Genomic DNA, 25,561 nt, shown 5'->3' on the forward strand with positions numbered 1-25,561 from the left:
GCAGCACACTGGTTCAAGGTTGCCGGAGACCTTTTCCAGGACCCGGCTATCCTACAGGAAAATGTCTACAACATGGACGAGACTGGCATAATGCTTTCCAAGCTAGGCTCCGCCAAAGTCCTCGTAAGTAGGAACAGCGAGCGCGGTTACAGAGGTGCACGTGTTAAGCGGACGACGGTCACCTCGATCGAATGCGTGAGCGCCGACGGTAGGTATTTGAATCCCATGATAATATGGCCTGCGTCCACGCATCGATCAAATTGGACTACACATCCCACCCCAGGATGGCACTATGCATACTCCGACAGCGGCTATACCGACTCATATATCAGCCTGCAGTGGCTGAAGCTAGTATTCGAACCCCAGACCAAGGAACGAGCTAATCGCAGACCACGTGTACTAATATGCGATGGCTTTGGAACGCACGAGACCCTCGAGGTGTTAGAGTTCTGCTTTGAGAACAGCATCGTGCTTTGTCGTCTGCCTTCGCACACATCCCACAAGCTTCAGCCGTGTGACGTATCAGTGTTCGGGCCATTGAAGACCGCCTATCGCGACCAGGTGGAACGACTTGAGCGAGGACAAGTAGGAACGATCGGGAAGGAGCACTTCACGTACTTATATAGCCCTGCAAGGGAGAAGGCGTTCACGCCTCGGAACATTAGGGCTGGGTGGGCCAAGGCAGGCCTCTTCCCCTTCAATCCAGCCAGGGTGCTCGATGACATTCCCAGACCCCTTGCTGAGATAAATGCGAAGACAGCCAATGAGCTGGCTGTCGACCGTAGCATTCAGGATCAGGTACCTCAGACGCCTGTGACGCCGGCCTCAGCAGAGGCTGTTGCCATGCTACACAACCTCATTCGACAGGATGCACATCTGCGAGATGAGCCAAGCCGACTGCGTCTGCAGAAACGCTTAGAGAAGCTTACTAATGCCACCCAGCTGTCCTTCGCCGAACGCTGTCTTCTTGAGGAACACGTCCATTTCCTAACCATCATAAACAACGAAGCCAAAGCCCGTCGAACAGCCAAGTCAGAGATGTTAGGATCAGCAAGGGTAACGAGTTTTGAAGATCTTGAGAAGCTCCGTGCAGAGCGTGCGATGAAAGACGCAGAGAAAGCAGCTAAGAAAGCAGAGAAGGAGGCTAAAGAGGCCGCGGGTGCATCAATAGAAGCAGGGGGTGTAGAGGGCAAGAGCAAGCGCGGTCGTAAGCGGAAAAATGCGGCAACAAACATAGAGGCATTAGAGCCGACGGCTAAGGCAGCACGGACGAGCGAAGAGCAGGTAGCACACCTTGAGCAAACGATTTCGTGGGACGAAGAGCATGGATATGCACCAGAGCCATTCCGAGCACCGGTGGCACGCATGTGGTAACTTAGTTAGAAGGCAAAAATGGGTTCTAATTATGGCTCTCATTTGTTCTCGCATCCAACGCCGGCACCATGAATTGTCAGGCTCCGCCATCCTATAGCTCGTCTGCAGGCGCACCTTTTGCACGTAGTAACCGCACGATAGCCTCATGTCCCTGTTCAGACGCAATTTGTAGCGCCGTCTTGCCTGAAATGTCCCTAGCGTTAAGCCAAACATCGTTCCGACGTAGCAATCTCTCTACAATCGCTTCGCTGCCCAGACTCGAAGCGAACGCTAGGGGTGTCATCGCAGTTAGCACATGCTTCGCGTTCACATTTACACCATGCGTGTCTATGAGGAGCTGCGCTATAGCCACATCACCGTTTACAATAGCATAAGTAAGCGGTGTGGCGCCATCAACATTCTGGTTCAGACACTTCTGCGACTTCGGAAGAACGAATCGCACTTTGTCCTCATCTCCGCTCATCACAGCTAATGCGAGTGGCGTTAACACTCCAGTGTTAAAGTCCGTCGGATCCCATTCTATGTTCACATCTGGGTTCATAGTCTTGACTGCGTGGAGTAAGGGCGCTAGTAAATCTTCGAAGCAGCGATCTCGTTCCAACGTAGGGAGCAGGTTGTAATCGGGAGGAGTAAAAAGCACAAGCTTCGTCAAGCGAGTCTCTTGACGCCAGGTGTCTGAGAGCCACCGAACGAAGCTCAGCCTATCCTCCTCTCTTCGGGTCGTCGAGAAATCGATGCGAACCTTCCTCGCGTGCTGTAGAAATTGGATCGAGGATGTTGATACGGTTTTAGAGTGCAGCCAGACTTGCGAGCGTACCAAGAGCTCCTGAGAATAGATTCGCTGAAGTGCATACTCATGTAATGATTTACATGTCACGAGTAGAGGAGGAAATTGTACTAAATGCCCTAAGTCTCCAAGGCCAGTCGCTTGAGTCAGGACATCGTCGAGGACAAGATCTAGGATTATATCTAGAATCTCGGTAGGCAGGCCTAGCAAAGTTGCCTTTTCAGTAATCGCTTCTTTGGGTTCTGATCCAACTTCAGTTCCATTTGTTGCATAGCTCGCACAGGTAGGTTGCATTTCCGTTAATTGATTCTCGTTGACAGCACGGCCCCCAGGCATGGCTAAATCCGTACTAGAGACAGGGCAATTGTCGATACAGGCGCTGACAGTGGATTCAGCCTCAGCGCGAGTTACATTGTCTCGTGGAAATGACAAGTCTAATCTCGAGTTTACAACAGGAATGATCGAGACCAGCTTCGCACAACCCTGGTAAGGAGAACAGCCTGCATTTTCTCTTACACCAGGTAACGCTGCTGCGATTCGATTTCGCAGTTCTGTGGTGCATTGGCGAATCAACTGTGGCCTCCATGTAATGTCTTTGATATTCTCGACCGCTATGCCGTGACTGATTGCGTATATAGGCCCGAGAAGTTTGTCAACGAAGTCTTTGTAGCGTGTCTTACGGAGGAAGCTTCTCGCATAGCATAATTTTTTGTGATCGCTCGGCACAGACCCTACCAGCTTAGTCTCTGGAAGATTCTGATATTTCTTGCCTACTTTTGGTCGTCGATAGGCGCAGATGTCCCACTGAATGTTGTTAGGGATGTCGTAATTTGTAGAGTGGATAGCTTGGGAAGGAATATTAGCCAAGATCGTATCGCGGTCCGACGACTTGATAGTTGATGCTCCCACGATCTCGCAAAGTGATATGCAAGATTGGCTCGTTGTGCAAATAGTTATTTCTGCTACTTTTAGGAAGAAATTCGTACGTTCCGCCTTTTGCGAGACTAGGACGACACTATCCGCCGCATTAGGCGTTAATGTTCTGGGATAGCTTTTGTTCGTTGCAATATTCATCCTAAAATCTAACCCGGACTAGCAAAGCAGACTATACATTTCAGCTAGGAATAGTTTAGTAGGCGTGGAGAGGCGTGCCTTCTTATACTACTAGGTTAGGGCACGAATGACGTATATGAGTATCGCGAACGCACCCCTATATAAAAGGCCGGACACTAACCTAGACGTGAAATACACTGACTTTACTTCGTTGCCACTTTTCTATAATCTCATTGTCCGCGGCGGAATTCAAGGCTAGTAAGTAGCGGTTACAAGCCACGGTAGCTTCGTGTCCCGGCATTTGTAGCGCCCCTCGATAAAGGGCAAGACGTCATGTTAGAAATTGGAACTTAGGTATCAACGCGACCTACGCGACAAAGCTCCTAATTAGAAGAATGCCGGCAGCACAAAGCAAATCGACTAGGTGATTGGAGTTGCGGTTGGCTTAGCTAACGCTTGTTAATTACAGAATGATTAATGAAAATCACAGTTAAGCGCTAGCCCGAAGCGTCATCGCTTTGTCCAGAGGTACCTGTCGGCGTGGCGATCTTGCCTCTATAATCGACATACGGCCGCCACCAAGCTGAGAATAAGGTTTGAACGCAATGGTAAGGCTGCTGGCGCTGCAAACTGCCTCCCAACGTATGTTGGCAATTCAAAGACTCTGTGTTCCGGCTCTTGTGCAGTCATCGACAAGATCAGGCCCGAGACAGACCCTCTCTAAGGCGAGCGACGACGACGCTACAATATTAACCTATGTCATCGGAAGGACTTAGAGAGGCGGAGGAGTACCTGATCTAGCGAGCACACGCAAGACGAAGCGCAAAAATGTATTGGTAAGAGCTCGATCGTCTTATCAGTTCAATGTACCTTTGGCTTGGCTCGCTACGGAGGGTGGCTCGTGACGTGGGGATGGACGTTACCGCCCGGCGCCTGTTGGAGTCTTCGGTGCCAACCCCTGTTCATTAAGCCAAGCCTAGCGGGTTACAAACTGATAGTAAATGTACTGTACTAAGTTCCATTCCTTTGAGATTGGATTTGGGACCGATGACAAGCAACTCATTGTGGTGGACTATTTTACTGTACATGGTACTTAAACATTGTCATAATTACAGACAGATGCCCCTGCTTCAGATAGGAGATTCATTTGCCCGGACCATGGAATGGTCTTTGCAACTCACGCAGAAGGATAAGGCTCTACTCCCGAGCCCGAGTATCCAACACCTGGGCTGGAATCAATCAGAGCATCGTTGAGTGCAAAATGCGCAGGCACACAGCTAATAATAGCCTGCTGAGAGACTTGAATCGATGTAATTTTCGAACGAGCGTCGCAGAGTAGTTCCACGATGCTTGGATGCGCATTCTGAGATGATTTCATCATTTCGCCCGTCTCGGCCACGATCAAGTCGACATACGCTAGAAGCTGGGTCCCTGATTCGGGCCAGCTAGCTTCGAGCATTGGAAGCGCATCCAGTCCGAAGAAGGCGATATCGCATAAGTTTGACAAGTCAAGCACATGACTGCGATTGCTATTCTTGGCGATCCCAATGAGGTGCCATGCGTCTTGGAGAATGGCAATCACAACATCGCGCCATTCCGTGGTTGGCCGCCAACTGTGCGGGCGTGCTCGTGGACACACGGCAGCGCGCAACCAGTGCTGCAAGCACCTCGTCTCTAGGACTTGAGCTTCGTCACTCCGCCATGCTAGGCCCCTCGCAAGATCCAGATCAAGATACTGCCATTGCATTTTGAGTGCCTCGAAGGTATGCCCGTTCAGAATGTGATGTCCTACCTGCGATACCAACAGGTACGTGAGGACCAGTCTGTTGACAATGGTGTTGCATCTCTGCTGCGACAGCCATTCGTGATCTTCCATAGGCGGGCTCACCGTGAGTGGCAAGCTGCCCTCCCAAGGGAGGAGCTTGAGCGCGTACAGCCGTTCGTTGATGAATAGTACAAGGTGCAAAATCCGGTACTGCTGAGAAACCGTCTGACGGCGGAATATGCCGTATGCGTACGCATTGCTTGTCGCCTCGCGAAGGTCATTCCATGCGCCCTTGTTGTCCTGTAGGCTTGAACGTGCCCCGGCGGTGAGCGTTGGTGTGAGAATACACCAAAGGCCTGGGTCTTGGCGTTCCGTCGCATCGAGGGTACTTCGAGCCAACGTGCGCTGTTGGTAAAGAAGTTCTAGCAATGCCTTTCCGTAGGTGAAACGGTCTTTCCCGCAGAGCAGGACTTGTTGCGGTCCAGAAAGGTCTGTCTTAGGGTGGAGAAGGACGTATGCACAGATTGCCCATAGCAAATGACGCGGTCCGCTTCCAGCATTGGTGTCCATCCGACGCAAAGCGTACTCAATAGTCGCTCGATCCACAATCGGTTGAACTGCATACAGATGACGGGTGAAGTAGTCTATGCATTCTTGTATGAGATCGCTGGCAGGCAGACTCGCTCTGGCGTCGCCGCTGTGCAGTGGCGTCGAGGGCATTCCGCCGGGTGCCAAATGCTTGGGGATAGCATTGTCCGATGGTCGTATGTTTCGGAGCGACATGAGCTGATTGCGGCCTCGAGAAGTGTTGGCGTGGCTACACTTTATCTTTTTCCGTCGACAGCGGATGCAAGCCAGGTCACCCGCCATGACTTGCTCGTGTGGAAATTGAAGACGAGAACGAGATCAATGACGTCGAAAGACTGGTCAATCTCGCGGTGATGATGGACAAGCTATCGTGCGCGAATAGCCACTGTACTGCACAGAACATGTGCATGAATAGCTGCCAGCATTCGTCGATCCTTAATCTCATCACTGAAACAAGCCAACTCAGTAGGCTTGAAGCTGTATTGTACAGCACTAGGAGAAGTCTATCTATAGCTTGAAGCGTACTTCATCTCGCCATCTGCACACCCCCCACGAGTGACGCTGCTCAAAGTCGGGTTTTAGCCTCGGTGCAGCATCAATGAGGCCTGAGAAGCGAGATTTGCCGTTTTACGGAAGCCCTCCGGAGCTAATGCATTATGCCAGGTCATTAGAAGCGACACCGGTTAGTGCATTTCCACGATTCACGATTGATCTCGCTAAGACCGTACAGATGTCCTGCCCTCGAAGTGAGGTCCTCTTGTGCCCGCCTCAGGTCCCTTCCGCAAGCCTTTTTCAGTCACAGGAAAGCATACGCACGTGTCCCGGACCTCGAAGAACTCTCTCCACCTTGGATCTGGTCACAGATACGCATCAATGTCGACGACGTAGTATGGTTGCAAGCATGGTCTGCGGTTCAGGTCTCTGCCATGCCTGCTCGCGGATGAATAGTCTCACGTACCAAGACGTGCTGGATCATTTAGCTCAACACACGGACGACGGCCACATTTATGACTGGGTGTCCAAGAACCGTGTCGATGGTGCCATGCTGCTGGACTTCTTTCGATGGACGGAGCAAGTCTCCTCCTATTTCTCTTGCTTGACACCACTATCATCGCAGACTGTGCACCGCTCCGGCCAACCCTGCGATGCGCATGTGTCGTTAAATCTCAGTACGTGCTGGGACGTGGAGAAATCAGCATGGCCTGGCACGACCGATATTGAACTTCCAACGCATGTTCACCATTCGGACTTGTCCAAGCACTTGGCAGGCCAGACATCCTCAGCTGGCACGAGCTCACGGGCATTGGCAGGTCGTCTTAGTCGACCGTTTGAGCCAATTTTGACTCCAGGCGACAGGTCTTGATGTTGATCGTGCGCAGAATCGATACAGCAGGATATCGTGTGCGGGCCCTAATCGTGTGAACTTGACGCGTTTGACCCCTTTCGAGACGCGCTCTCACCCAGCGTTGTAACTATTCCATCAGATAGATTCCTCAAATGGGTTGTCATACTTGGTTCAGTAATTCCTTCTGGACAACTTCAGAATACCTGGCCTACTGACCTGAATTCAAGCCATGCCTGTTGTTCGTTTCGATCCACGCGTGGTGACGAGTACCTCGGAACCACCAATGCAATTCGAATTGGCGGCCCTTTCAGAATTTGAAGACCATTTCTTCTCGTGCCGTGTTTGCAGTCGTCTTAGGTATTACAGAGCATGGGAAATGCAGCCTTGTAGAGAAGGCCGGCGGCAGGCAACGGACATTCAGGAGTTATTTTTGTTCCAAAATAGACACTATATTTCGCGCCACGGTACTTCAGCAGCAACTGTGGTTGTGGAAATTCCTAAACGACTACATGCCTGTCGTATTTGGCTGGCGGAGTGCGATCGCCGACAGACTCTATCGAGCGCTAGCGCTCTCCCACAAATATTACATGGCCCCACATCATCCGACCGTACTCAACCAGGCCTCGTCAGAATGCATCGTCACCGCAGCTTGACAATTACTATTGTACATTCCTCGCGGTCCAGGCATTAACTATGACAACCTTCGGTCACCTGGGCGGTTTGGCATGGGCAGGAGCTTGCCTCGTTGTCGCAAGGTTGGCGGCAATCCATGCTGCCTCATCTGGATTTCATTCACGATGAATGTCAACTTGTACGACCAGTCGTTGTAGTTGTCTAGCTCTTGACGCAACGCAAAAATGGAATCGCGCATAGACTGCAATTCCGCCTCTAGCTTGTCCATTCGACTGAACTTGCATTAGCAAATCTCTCGCAATAGTCGGTATTCGCGCTCACACTACTGATTCGTTCGCTGGGAAAGTCGAGTGCATAATCGGTGGCGGTGGGATGGGCACGGCATCTTCTCCCATTGGCGCAGATTGGCCTTCAAAGATCTGGTCGATCCCTCCCGCTTGAAAGTTGTCCAAATCCCCTAAGAGCCAATCGTTGTTGAAGTTACTATCGGCCGGCAGGTAGTCATCAAGACATGCGTCCAGAGCTGAGTCAAAGTAAGGGTCCAATGGAAGACAAGATTCCTGGCCAAGTGCCCCTGCATCGTAATCGAGACGCCCCGCGTCAAGATCGATGCCCGGTTGCTCGAACGACTCTTGGCTGTTTAGCCATTCTTCTAGGAGGTTGAGGGAGTCCATCGTGACGGAAATGAGACCTGCTCAGGACAATGAAATTGGAGACAGTCAGCGGCAAGCAACTTCATATAAAGTGGTGTGCACTTCTGGATGAAACGCTGTTTCAAGTGTTTTGAAACAGACCTTCTTTCTCCCTTCATTTCTCCCGAAATAGCGTATCGTCAGACTCAGAGGCGAGAAAGACAGTCCTGATTGAATTTTTACCCCCAGCCGATCCTGTTTTCTCCGTGTCCTTCGCATTCTACATAGACGTTTCATCCCAGCACGCCGTGAAGACACACTAAGCCTACTCGCGAGGTCCGTGACACTCATTGCAGGTCTTGGTTCTTCACCTCGTCAGTAAGCGACGCAGGTTGTGTTAGGATGCGCGCAAGAAAATGGAAACTGTCGTAATGGAATGCGAAAAGCGAATGAGCATCTCGGGATCATCTGGGTCTGAAGCTACTTTGTACTAAAATCTGCTACTTGACATGTGCGGCATGCCCGCGGCACATACACTTCGTGATTAGATCATCGCCAGATACCAGGTGATCGAGTCTCTGCCGCGCCACAAACCACCTCAAAGTATTTGGGAAGCCAGATACTAAACGCGGGCCGTTACAATCATTGCTGCCATCGACATTTCGCGGAACTAAATGCAGTTGGACCTGCTGGTCTAGATCTCTCACGTGAAAGTGGATGCTCTTCTTAAAGCGGGTGCACTGCGGACAAATCTCGCCCAATGTTAGTGGGTATTCAAAGCGTTGTGCCGTGCCGCTCAGCCGAAATGCGGCGCCAGATGGCCAGAATCGCTCCAAATGCTGCAAGACCTTTTGTCCTTTGCCTCGAATGCGCAGCGATCCAGCGCACCGATACCTGTTCCGTAGCAAGTCGCAAGAAGGCATGCTGTCTAATTCGAAGAAGAAAGAGCTGGACAGAAGGGACAGCACCACAGCATCCAGCTGTCGCGCGTCCAATCCATGGCTGACCGCTGTGGGTATGAGTCGGATACAACTGAGATCATCCATGCGGGGAAGGCGCCGGAAGTCAATATTCAGACGGTGATATGTGATTCCTTCTTGAAATCGACGTCTAAGATTTCCGTGGATCTTCTCGGGGTCAAGTACATCCGCCAAGGCCGTGGATGCCCATCCAGCCAGACATGCAAGGGAAGGCGGTAGCCACTTCAACGAGCGTTTAGCGTGAGGCGCATCACTCCTACCCGTACCTATCGAGACGATAGCGTCCACTTTCGCACTAGGCCACAGGCGGTAGGCCTCGCTGACAGCTATTTCTGCTGGATTGATACCGTGGAGGCCTCCATCCACGCAGGTGTTCAAGGGCGGTACATGGACGGGTTTGAAGTACCTGCAGGACATTAGCGTACCTCTACATGCTGGAACATTGCAGATCCGTACAACGGTGCCGCCGACGTAACGAGTCCCCTGTCAAATAGTCAGTGTCAAAGCTCGGAAAGTCCGATACAACGTACGCCTGCCAAGCGAAGATTTCCTGGTCGACGCGTCTGGGCCGGATTTGTTGATATTTAGCGGACGGTGTATAACCAGGCTGTTCGGACGACGCCTTTCCCTCGCCACTGTAGTTGGTTGCAATGCAGAGTGGCGGACCATGGTTGTTCCCTGTCGACGTATCGGCAAGGGTAAGTGTAACCCCTACCTTGGTTCCAGACGTACCGGTCTGCGCGGGTCCGAACAGGTGCCGGGACGGGCCAAAGTTGCGCTGGAGTACTTCTCTCCTCAACTGTGAACTATACATGCCGTCTTTCAAAGCGTAACGAACGTATGGGACAATGCCAAACATGGCAGGGGCTCCAAACACACTTTTCGCAGTCTCTTCGAATATCCGACGACATCTGGTCAGGGACCAGCCCTCGGCGAACAGTCCGAGCACCGTCAATCCCCCTTTGGATTGAGTCACTATCGTTAGCGGATGGTCCTGTGGAAATGCAAGCTGCTCTTACCGGCACTGGTTCCCAAAGCCAGATCGAAACAGTCTCTGCAGTCCAAATCACCACCGAGTCGATTCTCAAGCTTCTTCATGATATCGAGCTGGATCAGACCTCTGATACCACCGCCATCAAGACAAATAATTCGAACGCCTGCTGTCGGCGGCTTCAAAGTCACTTTCAAGGTGCGATCGTCACGACAGAGAACACAGGATACATCATATTGATACTCGGCATCACTTAACTGCTGTCCGAGGCGAATGACACAACAGTCGCAGATTTGATGGCCACACGCAAAGATGTGCTCGGGAGCAGGTGACAGACAGAAGAAACATGCCCTGTGCAAGTCAGGCGCCAGCCATCCAACCGTCGGGGCGTGTTCGTGAAGGGTCTGAGTTTGTATTCGTGTAGAGCTTGACCCTTGGTCAATGAGCCTCTCGAAGAGCTGGGTTGCGATATCAAGAACTTGCTGAAGAAGAGCCGAAGCAACCTCAGCCCGCGGGGTGGTGTTGGCCAGAATCGCCGGTAGGTACGTGTCTTCCAGGGCTTGTAGCACGAGAGCGGAGTAGAACCGGTCGAACAGCTGCTTGGGTGGAAACTCTAAGACATGTCAGGGACAGTAAGGCTGGGGAGCATGTGGCCGTACCGTGTTCAAATGGTTGATACGCATCCAACAAAATACGAGATGCGACTAGAGTCATGGTCGAGCGATGGGACAGACGATGGAGAGAGGTAATTTGCATGAGCGTGGAGAGTGCTTCTCGCAGGTGCACAGCTGGGGGACGCATTGCACGTGAGGTCGCGAGAAAGTCAAACGGCGTCTCTAGGCTTGCCGCAACGTGTTGCACGGCCCTACCGAAGAACCAGGCCATGTGGTGTGTCGTGAACATTAGATGCTCTCTTCTGCGTCGGTCTTTGGCGACTTGAAGATGCGATCGGAGCGTACCCACCAGCTCGGCTGGGCACCGTAGTGTGATGCCGGCGAAATGACTACTATATTGGAGATGACGGCAGGCCGCCGTGAATGTTTCTTCTTCGATCTGAGACTCGGCGGTGCCCACCCGTGAGAAAACCACAATGACCTGTAGCTTCACAGTTGTAGGAAGTGTGGAATTGGCGGGTAGCGAACACCACTTCTGTAAACAGACACTGACCTCGTGCAAGCCACCCATGTCTTCGGCGAAGAGCACAATGACATCACAAAAAGGAAAAAAGAGCCGATGCATGATGGTGGCAGCCCAATCGTGAGTCGGCGAAGCCTCGAGCGTATAGTACGCCTTCACGGCATCATTAGACCCGTCAGAGCAGTGTAGCGGCTGATTTGTAACCATGTCGGAGAAGTCTGCATTCAATATTAGCAAGGGAGTGTCGGTCCGACGTGTCGATCGATCAAGGCAAAGCCGTCCAAGTGTGGGGCGACGTTGCGAGCGACATGTGCGGCTCGCCGTCGGGTGAGAACGACGTAGGGCTCGATTTTTCGACCGACCACCGCAGTATACGACGATTTGGGGATATTGCGAGCGCGGGTCGTTCAACTCTTTAGCGATGTCATCAAGGCGACCGAGATCCAAAAGAGCAGGGGGATCGTCGCTCCTTCGAACCCACTCTTCGTTCCGATGGGCTGCCATACCACGTACACGAAACCTCGGAAGGCGGAGAAGACTTATGGAACCGGTGAGACGTAGACTGCTGCGGAGTCGCCTGAGTTGAGAAAAGCAGTGTCTTGTCAGGATGAGATAGGTCAAGGGGTCTACAGTTGGAGTTCACCCCTACTTCACCTCCTTCCCTTACGCTTGGTGACCCCTGTATCGTGACTGTGTGGCAACGAGATAGCTTCAGAGTGAAGTGGCAAGGTATGGTGCAGTACCGTGTGGTCATTTTGCTTTATTTGAGCAGAGCTGCCCGGTAAATCAATTTACCATGATGCACGTGCGAAGCACAGGTGGCAGGACCTCTGCACTCGTTGGTCTCGCATTCCCCTCCACCTCCTCCCGGATTAATTACGAGCGGTCTTGTTTGAGCTTCTCCATGATTTTGACTACCTGCACCGCAGTCGCCTTTAACCCGTGCCTTTCAATCTACACTCGATGCATCAGTCATTTGGGTCGCGTAGTCAAGATTACGTCAACTCACTTCGGCATACACCATCGCCTTGAATAAATTGTCCATCTTCGGAAGCACCTCGTTTCTTACAAGTTCAATCATCTTTGGCATCTCTCCATCCGGCAAAGCCTGTAGAGTGTGCAAAGAATCTGTGAGCTCGGGACGGAGGTGCATAGAATCATCGGCGGCATGATGGTAACCGTCCGGGGGCTCGAAGCCGGAAGAGGCCTGCCAAACGGACTCCAAATGTGCCGGATGCTGCCACATAACTTCCATGTTGTCCGACTGCTGGCGGTCCAACAGAAGAGGGTTTATGTACTATTACATCAGTCCAGAGCAGGCAACAGAGGTTCGGGCCACCTACATTCATGTCCATGACAGTCTTTGCGCTTTCGTGACTACTTCGATTTGGTTCCATGACCCTCGTGCCGGCCACGATCTCTTATGAGGGCGACCATGTGGCACAGGCTGCGGGCACCTGGCACGACATCTCCAACATTGAGTCCCAGTGCCATGGGTCGTGTAGATGTCCTGGTGTTGAAAGTGATCGTTGGATGCATTGCTCTTGCAGTCAGGTCCGAGGCCGCACGGCTCATGAAAACGACGATGCGTATGCATACCCGAGCGCTCAAGTTGCGCTCCGCTACGCAAACTTTCACCTTCGCTTCAGAGTGATTGGTTTTCGGTGACGCCGCGGGCAGTGGGCCGCGCACGGTTCGCGGATAGCTCACGCGCGAGAGGCGACAGCGGCTATTTGTCGGCAAGCCGCGGCAAGCCGCATTCGTCAACGAACTTAGTGGGTCATGGACGTGCTGGGCGGCTCCGAAACCTGGTTTATACATACTCATTCTAGACTAGCGCAGGCTACGGGAAATATGGACGGGGCCCTCCTGCCCAGCATCACTGCTCATCGTCCCCACGCCCTGCTGTATTGGGAAACAACAGATCCGTGATGAAACTAATCAGTCCTTCCTCCTCTTCTGTGTCACTTTTTGTCCTAGCTTCTGTGGCGGGCAGCTCTGCAAGACCGTCCGTGCTTGCCGAGTCATGGCCCTGGCCTTGTTGTGAGGACCCATAAGGGTCGCTGGCTGTGCCGTCCGGCTGCTCGCAGCCAACCTGCTGTTTCCAGTCGCTTAAGGAGACGAGATGGCCCATGGGGGCAATCTTGTTGTCAAGCTCGAGCAGAAGACGACACTCCACGTCATCTGACGGGCGTTCAAGCCAGACTGAGAAAGCAAGCGGCTCGAGTTCTTCCAATCTTTCGTGGAATTGCACCTCCGTGATCGATTCCTGCTGTATATCTGGGCGACTTTGAACCGTGAAGCGGGGTCTGAATTCTTCCGTTTGCCGCTCGGCGATGATGCGCCCCAGCGCCTGCTGTTCGTGGCTGCCATGTTCGTATCGGCATACGATGCAACCTTCCAAAATGGCTCCGCCTGTGGGTCCTCGCCGGCACTTGTGAAAAACTAAATAAAAGCTTGATGCCACCAAATTGTATGCCACATGCCGCAAGAGGACTGTCAGATTCCGTCCCTCTAGAGTCTGCGATGCGTTGGCTCGTTCGCCGATGCAATCCTGCAATTGCTGGTAGATTTGGTCGAACTGGTCATATCGATGCGGCGGCAGGCGAGAGCCTATGATCGGGTTCACACGGAAGCGTCGTTCAGCATTCGAACGCTCGGAACCCGTGCTCCGCTCGTGCCACTCATGTCTGTCGGCCTGAGCGGCTTTGCTGTTTTCGAGACCAGGGCCGATGGATAGCAACAAGCTGGCGCCGCTAGCTCCAGGAAAGAGCAGCTCACACTCTCGCTCCGCGACTTTAGTCAGATCCTGATCCAATAGTCCGCCCACATAGCTGGATCCTAGAGAACGCTGTGCCTGGCTAGACAATGTGATTGCAGCAACCTGCCAGACCTTAAGCTCGTCGCAGGGTTTGGCGGGCCGCTCCAAGCGATAGAGTGGCTTTGAATCCTCCTGCCGTCTGTAGTTCGCGAGTAAGACGCTCTCCTTCTGCGCGCTATCTTGACACACGAGCGCCGTTCGCGCGTGGAAGGCGGGTGTTCGCGGGGATGGCGGGAAGAAAGTCTGGTCGATTTGAAATGCAGTCTTCAGCACATCGATCCAGCGGTCGTCTCGTGCTCTCTGCATCCGAAGGAGGCGGGTCCAAGAGCGTTGGTGACGCGGCAAGATTGCACAGAGCATCTGGAAGAACTCGCAGCTTTCGCGCAACGATGGATTTGCCCGTGACATCACGACGGCAACCAGGCCACCCGTGCCAGCGCCCAAGATCAGGTCGAAGCAGGTGCGAATGCTAAGGAGGCCCCCTAGCCGCTCGAGCTCTTCCTCGATCATACACAGTATCACAAGCTGCACGATTGCTCGTACGCCGCAGGCTTCTAGGAGTAGGACGCGGGGTGCCACGCCCGCGGGCAGAAACCGGACGATTGTCGCGTCTCGCCAACGAGTAGACTCTCGATGCAAGGGGCAGCACCGCATCAACACCGCCGAGCCGTTGCTTTCACCGACTTCACGGATGCAGGTACCACACAGGACGTGTCCGCAAGGAAGAGGATACTCGGCGGCTCCCAGATTGCAGCATAAGCATATTGCGTGACTCGTGACATCTGATGCTGGACAAACATTCTCGTGGAATGAATTGAGGCGGTCGAGATGCAGATCGACAATGGCATCCCGCTCCGTCAATCCTCGCACTCGTCGAATGTCGAGTTCATGTCGTATTGTGCGTACTGCAGACGTGTTGAAAATGTGTGACGCCCACTGAGCTGGCCAGGAGATCAGTATGTCGCTCACGAATTCACCCGCGGCGAAGATGCCGGCATCGTCTTGGTGGCCTTTGGATGAATGACGAGCGCGCACCAACTTGCAGGAGCGCCTCCTATCGGACGATCGATACCAGCAGGGGTAATGTTCCTGAAAGAAGACCTCCACTGCTCGCGTTAGTGGCGGCAAATAATCTCGGGCCTCCCTGTGAGCCCCGGTTTCTTGCGCCCGCTTCTGGTCCAGAAGAATGCAAGAAGCCAAGACAGGACTGAGGTTCTCCAACGTGCGAATGATCTTGGACTCGCTGGTCAGTGCTTGCGCCCGCATGGCTGAGCTCACGACGATGCATAGCTGCAGAACGTGGTCTTGGAATGTGATGGGCGCAGCAGAGCGAATCAGATCGATCCGGAGAAAGTCGAATGGCTTAAAGAGGTGGTTCGTGAAGTGATCAAGGCCGTGGGACAAGTAGGTCTTGAATTCGGCCGCTGACATTGTAACGCCAGCGTTGTGGCGTGCGATTGCGGCCTGCTGACAGCCCGCACGCAGGAGCCGACGAAGTCGGTGTATTTGTCCATCCATACGCTCATAGCTGGGTTTAGTCGGCATGCGGATGGCTGCAAAGGATGCATAGTATCGCAGCAGGAGATCTTTGGTGGTCTTCACCTCATATCCTAATCTCGACCAGTGGTCTTTCACTCTTCGACAGGAAGGATCAGCGTGATGAAGCGAGTCCAACAGTGTCTGTGTCGCTGCATTGACCTCCCATTCGGCATCGTCTAGGCCTGGGTCCGCTGCGTTCAAAATGACAACACAGTGAGGCAGCGTCGGTTGATTGACGGACCGCTCAAGCGCCGCGGCACCCCAGTCAAGTAGTTTCGTCAGAACAGCCGACTGGAATGTCTTTGGGTTCCGAAGAACAAACACCACACAGCTCGAGAAGGTATAAAGTATGCGTGGGAAGAGGGAGGCCACGACACCTTCGCGGCCTTGGTATTTTCCTGTGTCTGTCCAACGGATATCGTGCACACGCTGCGGGCCCCACGGGTTGTCGTTGGCGACTGTGTCTTCGCACGCACGACTTCGTGCTCCCAGCGGCGGCCGCTCACCACCCTCAAATCCTTCACAGTCGGCGAAGAGCATCGGAAGTGTCGTCTCACTCGTCGCAGGGTCTGCATAGAGATGCACGTCTCCAGTAGTTGGCTGCGTGTCATGACTGGGACCACCAGCTACAGGGGAGGCGAAACTCCCTGCGGAGGGACCACCAACTCCAGCACCGCTGTGGATGAGCAATTTGACGATCGTAGACTTACCAGCATTCGTGACTCCAACGAAGGAAATAATCTGGGGCCGCAGCCGGCTATGCACTGCGAGTTGATGTTTCGAAGGGAGCAGTTGCGAAATGCGATCGTACTCCTCGAGATAGAAGCGGCTGTCGTCCCGAACAAGAGCCAGCCATTTACTGAATTTGTCATCCTCGTGAAGTCGTTGCGTCTCTCGCGCATCGTGTGGAGGTTCGAACACGGGTGAGAGAGTCTGCACAAGGATTCGGCTATTTTTCTGATGCGCGACGCCGTCTCTTCCCCTCTTCGAGGGCTTGTGTGGGCCTTGAAGGTCCCAGCAGTCACTGCTGCTCTGTCAATAATATACGAGACGGCGACAATGACCATACCGACCTGCAGTACGTACTATCGCAATCAACGCAATACCAGACTTTGACATTAGGAGACAGGCGACATCGATCGTCTTCGCATTCGGCAGCGCACACGCTGGCAGCTCTCCTTCGCCCTGGAGATCTGCTCTGACGCTTCATGAGACTGTGTGGACTCAAGTCCTACCTCAGTGACTCTTGGGCGGAGGGCAGGGATGTTTTGTAGTATACTGGGAATGCTTGCTAAGCTGAGTGACGAAAGGGGCAGCGTCCCTACAAAATGACGGTCGCCCACTGGTCTGCTATATCGCAATCCTGCCGCAACAGGACATGGCCCACTTCACCGTATCATTACCGTGTGCCGTCACCATCGTGCCCCGCCTTGTGCGGCGGGCTCGATCTCCCAAGCGGCTAGCAAAAAGTTGCGCTCCTTGCAACAAATAGGTAAACAAACTGCATACGACTCGATACACTGTATCCAAAATCCTACGGGGGACACCTCTAGCCGCCCAGTTCTTGCGCAGATTCCACCTGTGGCGGCCGTCATAGCAATCTGACTGCCAGGCGGTAGGCGGCGATTAGTGTCAGGACCACGATAGTGCTTCTAAAACACCAGCCAGGGGTAAGCACTTGTGCTGCAGTATTGCACAGCCTCGAGCTCACTCGGACCAATAGCGAGAAGCCTTGCCACACTTGGATGCCCCAACGTCGTACTTTGAGCATTAGTTGTACTGTCCCGTAGTATCGTATGAGAGTCAAGTAACTCGGCATGCGCACTCGTCTGGCCTGCAGTGTTAGGCGAGCGCAAAGATGGTCATGCACGAGGTCTTGTAATATATCGAGGACAGCACTAGGCATCTTGATCCATCCGTATGGCTGGCTCGCCTCTTGACCAAGCCGACGCCGGGCGCCGCTACTCCAATTGAAGTTTGACCATTTAAGACGATATAGTTGGTATTGGAAGGCGAGTGTCCACTGTTGAAAAGAGTTGCTACAAAGCAAGAGGCGATTGAAGCACGTTTGGGTATACGTGACGAGTGACGGGGCCGTCACTGCCAGACACGCACATAGGAGAAGCACTGTACCCATGGTGAGGTATCTTAGTATCAAACAAGAAGTCAGTCGCTGATAAGTACAGTACTGTATCAGAGTCGGCACATCTCATTTATCCTCGCCGCGAAGAATCTGGTGGGGGTGAAGATCGGACCTTGGTGTGCCCTTTGAGCCACTGCTAAGACGCCTTGTAGGCTCTGCGCGCTAAGTACATAGGCTCACTTAAGATCCGTTCTTACCAACGAATGTCACGCAAACATGATGTCAAGAAGTTTTGACGACGCCGACCGATCGTTCCGCAAAGATGTTACTTTCCTAAGAAAGCGTGCGCACCGCATGAGCAAGGTAAGCCACGCTGACGTTTTTCTCGTAATATACCGAGGGGATGATTTCTATCCATACGTACGAATGGACATCCAAGTATATAACTCCAACGCCTTGACGATAACGGAAAAATTGCTCACTGTTCCAGGAAAGACGCAAACCATATCGGCCGTCTCTAGCAACGGCGAGAGCCCGCAAGGAACGCTTCCGCTCGCAACGAAGCGCTCTCTTGGACAAAGCCACTCGCATGCGAGACAAGTATGGTGCAAGCATCAATGTCGTTGTACAACGCAACAAGAGGCTGTATAGTCTTTTCTGTGATTGCGAAACTGTTAGTGAAGCACATAGAGTTACCACGTCCAGTACTCGCTAATTTCGACAGCAGGAAGGGGAAGCTTGCAATGCGCCTTGTTGGCAGGTGGTCGTCGGATGCTTACCTCCAAAGGACGAGGAACAAGACAACCCTGAGCCGCTACTGCAACCGCCTCGTCACCTGCAAGAGACTGCACAGAGGTGCTCGGTCTTGCAACCTTGCGTGCCGACCGGCATTGACTCTTGCGACTTTGGTATTCTTTGTGAGGTGTGAGCTTTCGGAGATGAGGTGCATATGGTTTTCTGAAATTTTGTTATGCTACGGTACTTTGTCAGAGACCGGCAGACACCCTCTGATCGCAGAACTCGCTCTTTAACCGGTCCAAAATGGTCTCCACCTGAAGTCCAGTTGTAGCCTCGTCGATGAAGCTCTTTAACCCGCTCGGGTCTGCAAGGACATCGCCCAGCCACGGACTTCGAGTCTGTATTCGACCTGGAAGGTTGATTGGAGCCCGAGGGGTTGTTTGCATGTCCTCGAGCTCTTGCACAAGGCCGGCAGCATCCAACGTTACGTACTCACATACTGTGCAGTTAGTCACGAAGGCGATCGCATGCATCTTCCTGGATGAAAGATATGCAGTGTCGCCGGACCGCAGGTAGATCTTCTCCCATTCCTGGTCGGCCTGTGACCGTACGGAAAGAATCGCATTGCCAAGTACAAGCCGAATCCAGACGCCGCACAAGTCGTACGCAATCGGCTCTCTGAAGCTTCCCCTCAGACCGTGGCCTACGTACGAAGAACTCGGATTGTGGGGCAGCGCCGTGAATCGCGACTCGGTGCTCGCTGCCAGCGGCCATTCCGGAGCGTCTGCGACGTCCAAGGCCACAGATGCAGCGCCCGTGCCGGGGATACCACCGAGAGCCTCCAACTCATAGATAATGGAAGAGTCAACGGGGTCAGTTCGTTGACCGGGTCTTATTAAATAAACGTCAGACATGGGTTGTGTGGTCCGAGCCAAATGTAACATTCGGCCTGGAGTGCACTGTACAACGCGAGAGACAGCTGAGGCATTCTGTGCACTCCATTTGGGTGTCACTCGCCGGGCCCAGCTCCCGTCGACGCATTCACTTCGTTGTCTGCAGACTTGGGACGCACCAGGTGCTGATGCCTCCTTTTTCCACTTTGTCAGTATGTCGCTGACTATCTGGCTGATCGTCTCTTGCGCCAGCCGGCCGCAGAACATGGAACCAGTGGTCCACGCAGCGGCATTTCTGTGACCGACATGTACCTCACTGGACAAGCGCTCAGAGCTAGGAACGATTTCCGGCGTCTCCTCCTGATCGGATTGATCTGGGAACGAATCTAACACCGTCAGCTCCACCGTGCTTGGTTCTGGCAGATGTGGAAGATCCGGTAACGCAAATCCATCCGATACGGCTGGAACCCAGGGTTGTTTTGGAGGTTCGGACGCTGCTATCGTACTCCCGTCCAGCGAGTCATCCGTCAGCGACGATGCCGACGAATGTGACGAGTATTGATGGACTTCGACAGGCTCAGGGCTGGTGACGGATGGTGATGAAAGCAGCGTTGGTGGAGGACTGCTCGGAGGCGGCGACTGAAGGGCGTTGGCAGGCATCATCGGAAGAAGATCAGCTCGATCGGTGCGCGTGTCCGCTATAAGGAAGCCGTACTCATCAAAACTCAGCATCCAGGTGGCGTAGGCAGTGGGCTCCAACTCTCTCAAGGTCTGGGTACCTCCAGACGGGCTCGAGATCAGTCCCCTTTCAACCCACGCAGATATCTGATCCGAAATTTGTACCGAGTCGGGCGAGATGTTCTTTGATCGAGCCCTTTTCGCCTTTCTCGCTTTTGAGGCGATGTCGCTTATTTCCTTGACCAGCAGGAAGCTCGAGGACTGATTGCGTAACGACTTGGTGAACGTTCTGTTTTCGAAGGCTTCTTTGTGTCGCGGGAACGTTGTATAGTTAGCTTCATGGACGAAGTTGGCCTCATCAATCCTAACTGAAAGCTGTGCTAGGGATCTGAGCCACCGCGCATTAGCGCTCACGTTTCTGCCTTGCCCTTCTGCGCTGTGCAGGTACCGGCGCACAACGTGTGCGGCGAATTCAAGATCTTTCCAGGACAACGAGGTCACTATCGACAGTGCACTAGGCGTCCGTTGCTCAGCCGACCTCTTAAGTGTCTGGTATGCCTCAGACTGGGGCACTTTTTTCTCCCATATTTCAAGGATCGATTCGAATCTGGCAAGGAGCCCATCGCTCTTTTCCTGAAAGGCCACAAACTCGTCCTGAAGCCGCTTGCATTCCTCATCGTTAGGCTCCTCGTCTCTGTGCTTGTCGGCCCATTGTTGGAAAGTCGTCTCGAAGGAAGTCGCCATGGTCGTGTTCTTGCAACTTGGAGTCCAGGAACAGCGGGCATCCCAAGAGACCATTCCCGCCAAGCAATAACCGCTCTTGGTCCGAGCGCACTTTCCATCGACACATGACGGCGTAATCATGCAACGGCCCGCATGGATCCATCGTTCGAGGCTGGATGCGGCAAAGCATTAACCGACGGCGCAGCAGATAGCGTGCTCGGAGCTGCTTACCAAAGCGAGACTAGTGCAATGTGCAAGGCTTGGTGTCCTTTTTCCGGAAATATCATCGGCTTATAGCAAGAGTGACGATGTTTAGTGGGGACTGCGAGATACCTCCGATCAACACAAAAGGTGCGTGAGCTCTTGCGTGCTTGCGCCAGTATGATACGGTAACCCTCGAAATTTGTATAAAGTGATAAAAGCGATGGTCTTCCAGTGACTGTCACGATTCTAGTACTGTTACAACTTCATGCACGTATATGCCCACTATCTCGCTACACGTCGGCTCAACATGACCCCTCTTTTCGTATAAGAGAAAATCTCGGGTTTAATAACCCTAACAAATTATCGACTTCAAAGCGGTTACTTATTCGGAAGACATCGTGCGGCATAGAAAGGTTTACGTAGCAGGCCGATGAGTCTACTCCTTTGTTTTGTAGCATATCCTTCGCTATGCGCAAAGGCCGGTCAAGAGAAGCTGTGCTGCAATTCTCGGAGCTGAACGGAAGGCCAATCTCTAGAGCGTCGATTAGTTGAGCTTAGCATTGTTACCTTCGGTGAGTACACACCTCGCAGTATTGCTCCAGCTAATTACCCCATCCATGACCTAGATCGTGCGGTTCGTGGATACGATGTCCATGAGGGTTTGAGACCTCCTCTGACTTTTCTGTAGCTTTCATCTCGGAGAAGGCAAGACGGCCTCCTATGTGGCTTGCCAAGCGCGAGAGGTCGGTGGCCCGCTTGTTTGCCTGCCATCCGCCGGTCATGGCTAGGATCGTTCAGGTACGTGTGCAGCTCTTTCGGAACATTGATTTCCGGCAAAGTTCTCACTGGTGTGCGCCGTGGTTCGCTATCGACGACTGCCTGTGAAAAGCAGGAACCCATCTCAAGCTTATCAATGGAGAACTCAATCCGCATCAACGAATTAGTGGCCGTCGCTTCTGCAGGTATGCACATTTACAATGTAGAACTGTACAGGAAACAAGGTGAACGAAAGGGTTTCGCTGAGCATAGAGCAGTGGATTAATAATGAAGTATCAAACTGGAGGTAGCCTCTGAAAATAGTGCCGAGACGTAGCGAGCCTTCTACTTGAAGATTTTGGGAAGTAATATGACTTCCGCCATAAAAGGGAAACAAATGAAGCGACTGCACACTTAAAATCTTTAGCGTAGGCGACACATGTATCATATTGCAATTACGGATAATTAAAAGGATGTGACCAAATTATTACGCGGCCCGTCTCGTCCAAAGCTGCATGTTGATTATCGACGTCGATGTTGAAAAGTTGTTTCGTACGCTGTACCTCGTTGTCGCTTACTCCGAGTGCATCGCGCGGCAACCAGATGGTAGGTGTTGGGACACGGAGAACCCAGTCTTCAAAATCGTTGTCGAGTGCATTCGGCATTGTGGAATTCAGCGTTCCGCTCTGATCGGCTTGGACACTGTCGATGCTTGCTTGTCGGAGTGTCATCGCTTTAAATTCCAACAGCGGCCACGTCCCGCATCGGAGCGTGCAGTGAAAGAGGATTGTTCCAAAGAAGCTGATCAGCACTACGAGTGCTTGCGGGATGCATATAAGCCGGCCACCATCACTTACAGCAAAAAAGTGTCCCGTCAAGCACAACTGCATAATGTATAAGCCTGGGAAGATGTGCTGTATCGCGGTGGGAAGGAAGTGAGCGCCTGTATCGGTCACTCGGTATACGTAGAGAATATTGTATCGATATGCAAGCATGAACGTGATGAACACGACTACCGCGAAAGCTAGCATGAGCGGAGCGAGGATCGAATAGACCGAAGCGATCACGACAAAGTTGCTGAGAAGGGGAAGAACTGTCCCCAGCTCCAGCGTCTTCAAAGTCGTCTGGCGCGACCGTTTCTGGCGCGCGGTGTGATCCAGCAACGGAGCGTAAATGAACCAGCGAGCCAGGCTGTCTACTTGCAAGAGCGTACTAGCAGACGTGGACAGCCCTTCAACTGCCATGTACGAGAGGAAGAAGGTGGACGCTTTCGGGATGCTTGATAAAATATGTTGCAGCGTCTGAGCGGCGTCACCAGCGAGTCCGACCGCAGTCTCCGCAAGACTTCCGGAGAGAGTGACAACGAAGAACACTTGCACGAGAAGAAACAAAAAGAACCAATGTTGCACATGACGCTCGGCGACGGCGGTGTCAGGAGGTCCCTCCGACTGCACAAGGCGCCTGATGAGCATCGGCACAGTCGCAAGCATGATGTTTAGGAACGTGGGAGGGAGAATTCCCTGCACTATGGAGACCACTGGTGCCGGAGTGCGGCGTACCCAGCTCAACCACGGTGCCACTTCTGCCAGGAGGGAAATTTTGGCTAGAAAGGAGGTCAACGCAATTGGTACCGAGTATAATGCGATCAGCGTGGAAAGCAGACAGAAAACAAAAATGACTCGTACGGCTCGCTGCCACCACGTCAGGCCCAGGTGGTCCCAGATGATAGTATCTGGTTCGATGCCCACCCCTCGTGGCATCATGCAGCGCGGCTTGTCGTGTGCAATAGCTTGGCAACACAGAGACGCGGCGAGCTCCGAATGGAACTGGACGAATGCTGAGTTGGCTAGCGGGAAAGCTTCGGGGCGTGTTTGATCAAGCGCAATATTTTCGTTAAGACGCGCAAGCTTGCAGCGCAGTTGACAGATTTTGTCGACTGCCGCTCCAAACAAGGAAAGTCCAGATGTCCAATCTGACTTCAATGACCGCAATCGTGTGGTCTCACGATGAGAAGTCGAAATATAGGCTTTCCATGCAGGATGATCGTCATCGTCAATAGAACAATTGGAGTCGCAAGCATGCCTGTCTTTAGCCGAACTTGACGGCCGACCTCTTAGGCTCCCCAAGCTCTCGAGCCGGTTAGGGTTGAGTGCCGGGTTTTGCACAAGGGAACTCCACAGGCCTTTTATGCTCAATGTGAGAGAAGCATCACGCTCGTGGTTTAGGCGACTGCACATTTGTATTAGTCGTGTCTCGGCCGCCTCCAAGTCATCCACGGTGCAGTCCCGGCTTTTTACCTTCTTCCTCAGAGTTGCAAAGTCTCGATTGATCCACACTTTCTTGACACCTCCGGGCAATGTCGCAAAGAGTCTCCAAAGTTTGTCCGAGTCAAGATAATCAGGCGGAATATCTTGCACAAAGACGGTCCTGCTTGCTACGCCCGCCGTCTTGTTCCAAGTGTGTCGTACGTGGATATAGTGTTGCATCTCGTAGTGGACCAGGAAACAGGTCCATGACGTGAAGGCGGCGGCGACGGCAACATGTGTCCACAGCCACGTGCTATGTCTGACATGAACGTTCGACGTAGTGAGACTGGCGAGACCGGTATCGCCGTTACCGCCTAACAAATTGACCGGAAGCAAGATGGCCAGGCCAAGAACGGCGGCGGGGATGAAGATTTTCAACAGAAGTTCTAAGTAACGGAGAAAGAAATACGCATCTCGTCCGCGTTTTGTGCAGATGTTGCGGTCTGTCAAGGCGAAGACGTCGCGAAGCACTGTGAATGCATCTGTAGTCGGGGTCTGATAGGCTAGAGGCTCATATATGCGTGGGAGTCCGGAGCGCATCAGCGCGAACAAGATCACTTGCACCAAGAAGGACGAGGTAGCGGCCGCCAACACCGCAACCAGCGCGCCAACCGAACGAGCCTGCGCTTTCACAGCAAGACCGCTCGTGCAGTCTAGCAAGCCGACCAGGCTCCATTGACAAGGAGTGCTGGGTGCGGGTAGTTTTGTCATCTTATCGAAGTCGGCAGAACGCGAGAACAGCTCATTACAAAGTACGAACTACGGTGCCATGTGTTTGTGTGGTGGGGGGTCTGCAACTTCAATGAAGATTACTGTGCGCAGTCGGCTCACGAGCTACGTGCTTCTGATTCGTCCATCCAGAAGGCGCTATCATGGTGCCAAGCAAAGTAAGTGATGAGATGATACATTTTCTAACGCGATAGGTCAGCAGCTGTATGCGTCATTAACATGGATAAAGATGCCACCTATAGATAGATTTACGGAGAGATTTCCGATCGCTCTAGGGTGTGAACGTGGATTGCACCACGAAAAGGGGAACAGGAGCGTTTTGACGATTTCCCTGCTGCGATTTTACGTATTGTGCTACTTGCTTCTCGTCTTCGTTCAACCTTTGCTACGCTCCTAGCATATGAACCTTCGCTTTAGGTCGATCCCTGGCCACGCGGGTCATGGGCTGTATCTGTAGGTGTCGCGCACCTCCTAGAGTGCATCCGAGTGTGCCGAACAGCCGTGGCATAGATCACCTCGTTTCGCTAGACCTCTACTGCAGGCTTAGCGCTATTGAGACTTTGGAGGTTTACACTCACAAGTCGACAGAATCGATTTCAATCGGTCTTGTGAATTGCAACAGTAGACCCAACTATACGCATCCCAAAATCCGAGCAATTCCGAGCATACCTAGCACAAGCTCGGAGACTTAAGCTTTAAGTACGGTGTACCATAAGTTTCGCAGCTGCCCGTAGGCTGTTTTAGACTGGATAGCATGCTGGCGCTCCCGAAGCCGCTACCCAATCAAGTCTTCGAATTAGCCGTAA

At 52.8% G+C, this 25,561-nt stretch overlaps 7 protein-coding genes across 7 annotated transcripts; 1 reads left to right on the plus strand and 6 right to left on the minus strand.

Annotated features, from left to right (window-relative positions):
* Window positions 1–4,391: 4,391 nt before the first annotated feature.
* M409DRAFT_61645 (uncharacterized protein) lies at window positions 4,392–5,762 on the minus strand (the record flags this gene model as incomplete). The annotated part of the gene is made up of 1 exon (XM_033814825.1): window positions 4,392–5,762. One exon carries the CDS (start codon window positions 5,760–5,762, stop codon window positions 4,392–4,394), a length of 1,371 nt encoding a protein of 456 aa, XP_033659331.1.
* Window positions 5,763–6,165: 403 nt separating this feature from the next.
* On the plus strand, window positions 6,166–6,930 carry M409DRAFT_61646 (uncharacterized protein; the record flags this gene model as incomplete). Its single annotated transcript, XM_033814826.1, has 1 exon — window positions 6,166–6,930. The coding sequence occupies one exon, from the start codon at window positions 6,166–6,168 to the stop codon at window positions 6,928–6,930; it is 765 nt and encodes a 254-aa protein (XP_033659332.1).
* A 673-nt stretch (window positions 6,931–7,603) lies between these two features.
* Window positions 7,604–8,219, minus strand: M409DRAFT_61647 (uncharacterized protein; the record flags this gene model as incomplete). Its single annotated transcript, XM_033814827.1, has 2 exons — window positions 7,604–7,817; window positions 7,867–8,219. 2 exons carry the CDS (start codon window positions 8,217–8,219, stop codon window positions 7,604–7,606), a joined length of 567 nt encoding a protein of 188 aa, XP_033659333.1.
* A 458-nt stretch (window positions 8,220–8,677) lies between these two features.
* M409DRAFT_38244 (uncharacterized protein) lies at window positions 8,678–11,789 on the minus strand (the record flags this gene model as incomplete). Its single annotated transcript, XM_033810890.1, has 5 exons — window positions 8,678–9,563; window positions 9,614–9,640; window positions 9,751–10,117; window positions 10,177–10,761; window positions 10,808–11,789. 5 exons carry the CDS (start codon window positions 11,787–11,789, stop codon window positions 8,678–8,680), a joined length of 2,847 nt encoding a protein of 948 aa, XP_033659334.1.
* A 1,375-nt stretch (window positions 11,790–13,164) lies between these two features.
* M409DRAFT_31046 (uncharacterized protein) lies at window positions 13,165–17,551 on the minus strand (the record flags this gene model as incomplete). Its single annotated transcript, XM_033810178.1, has 3 exons — window positions 13,165–16,669; window positions 17,155–17,297; window positions 17,357–17,551. 3 exons carry the CDS (start codon window positions 17,549–17,551, stop codon window positions 13,165–13,167), a joined length of 3,843 nt encoding a protein of 1,280 aa, XP_033659335.1.
* Window positions 17,552–18,714: 1,163 nt separating this feature from the next.
* M409DRAFT_61650 (uncharacterized protein) lies at window positions 18,715–20,781 on the minus strand (the record flags this gene model as incomplete). The annotated part of the gene is made up of 1 exon (XM_033814828.1): window positions 18,715–20,781. The coding sequence occupies one exon, from the start codon at window positions 20,779–20,781 to the stop codon at window positions 18,715–18,717; it is 2,067 nt and encodes a 688-aa protein (XP_033659336.1).
* Window positions 20,782–22,175: 1,394 nt separating this feature from the next.
* Window positions 22,176–24,737, minus strand: M409DRAFT_61651 (uncharacterized protein; the record flags this gene model as incomplete). The annotated part of the gene is made up of 1 exon (XM_033814829.1): window positions 22,176–24,737. One exon carries the CDS (start codon window positions 24,735–24,737, stop codon window positions 22,176–22,178), a length of 2,562 nt encoding a protein of 853 aa, XP_033659337.1.
* Window positions 24,738–25,561: the final 824 nt, after the last annotated feature.

Source organism: Zasmidium cellare (genome assembly GCF_010093935.1).
Source record: "Zasmidium cellare ATCC 36951 unplaced genomic scaffold M409scaffold_87, whole genome shotgun sequence".
Taxonomy (NCBI): Eukaryota; Fungi; Ascomycota; class Dothideomycetes; order Mycosphaerellales; family Mycosphaerellaceae; genus Zasmidium; species Zasmidium cellare.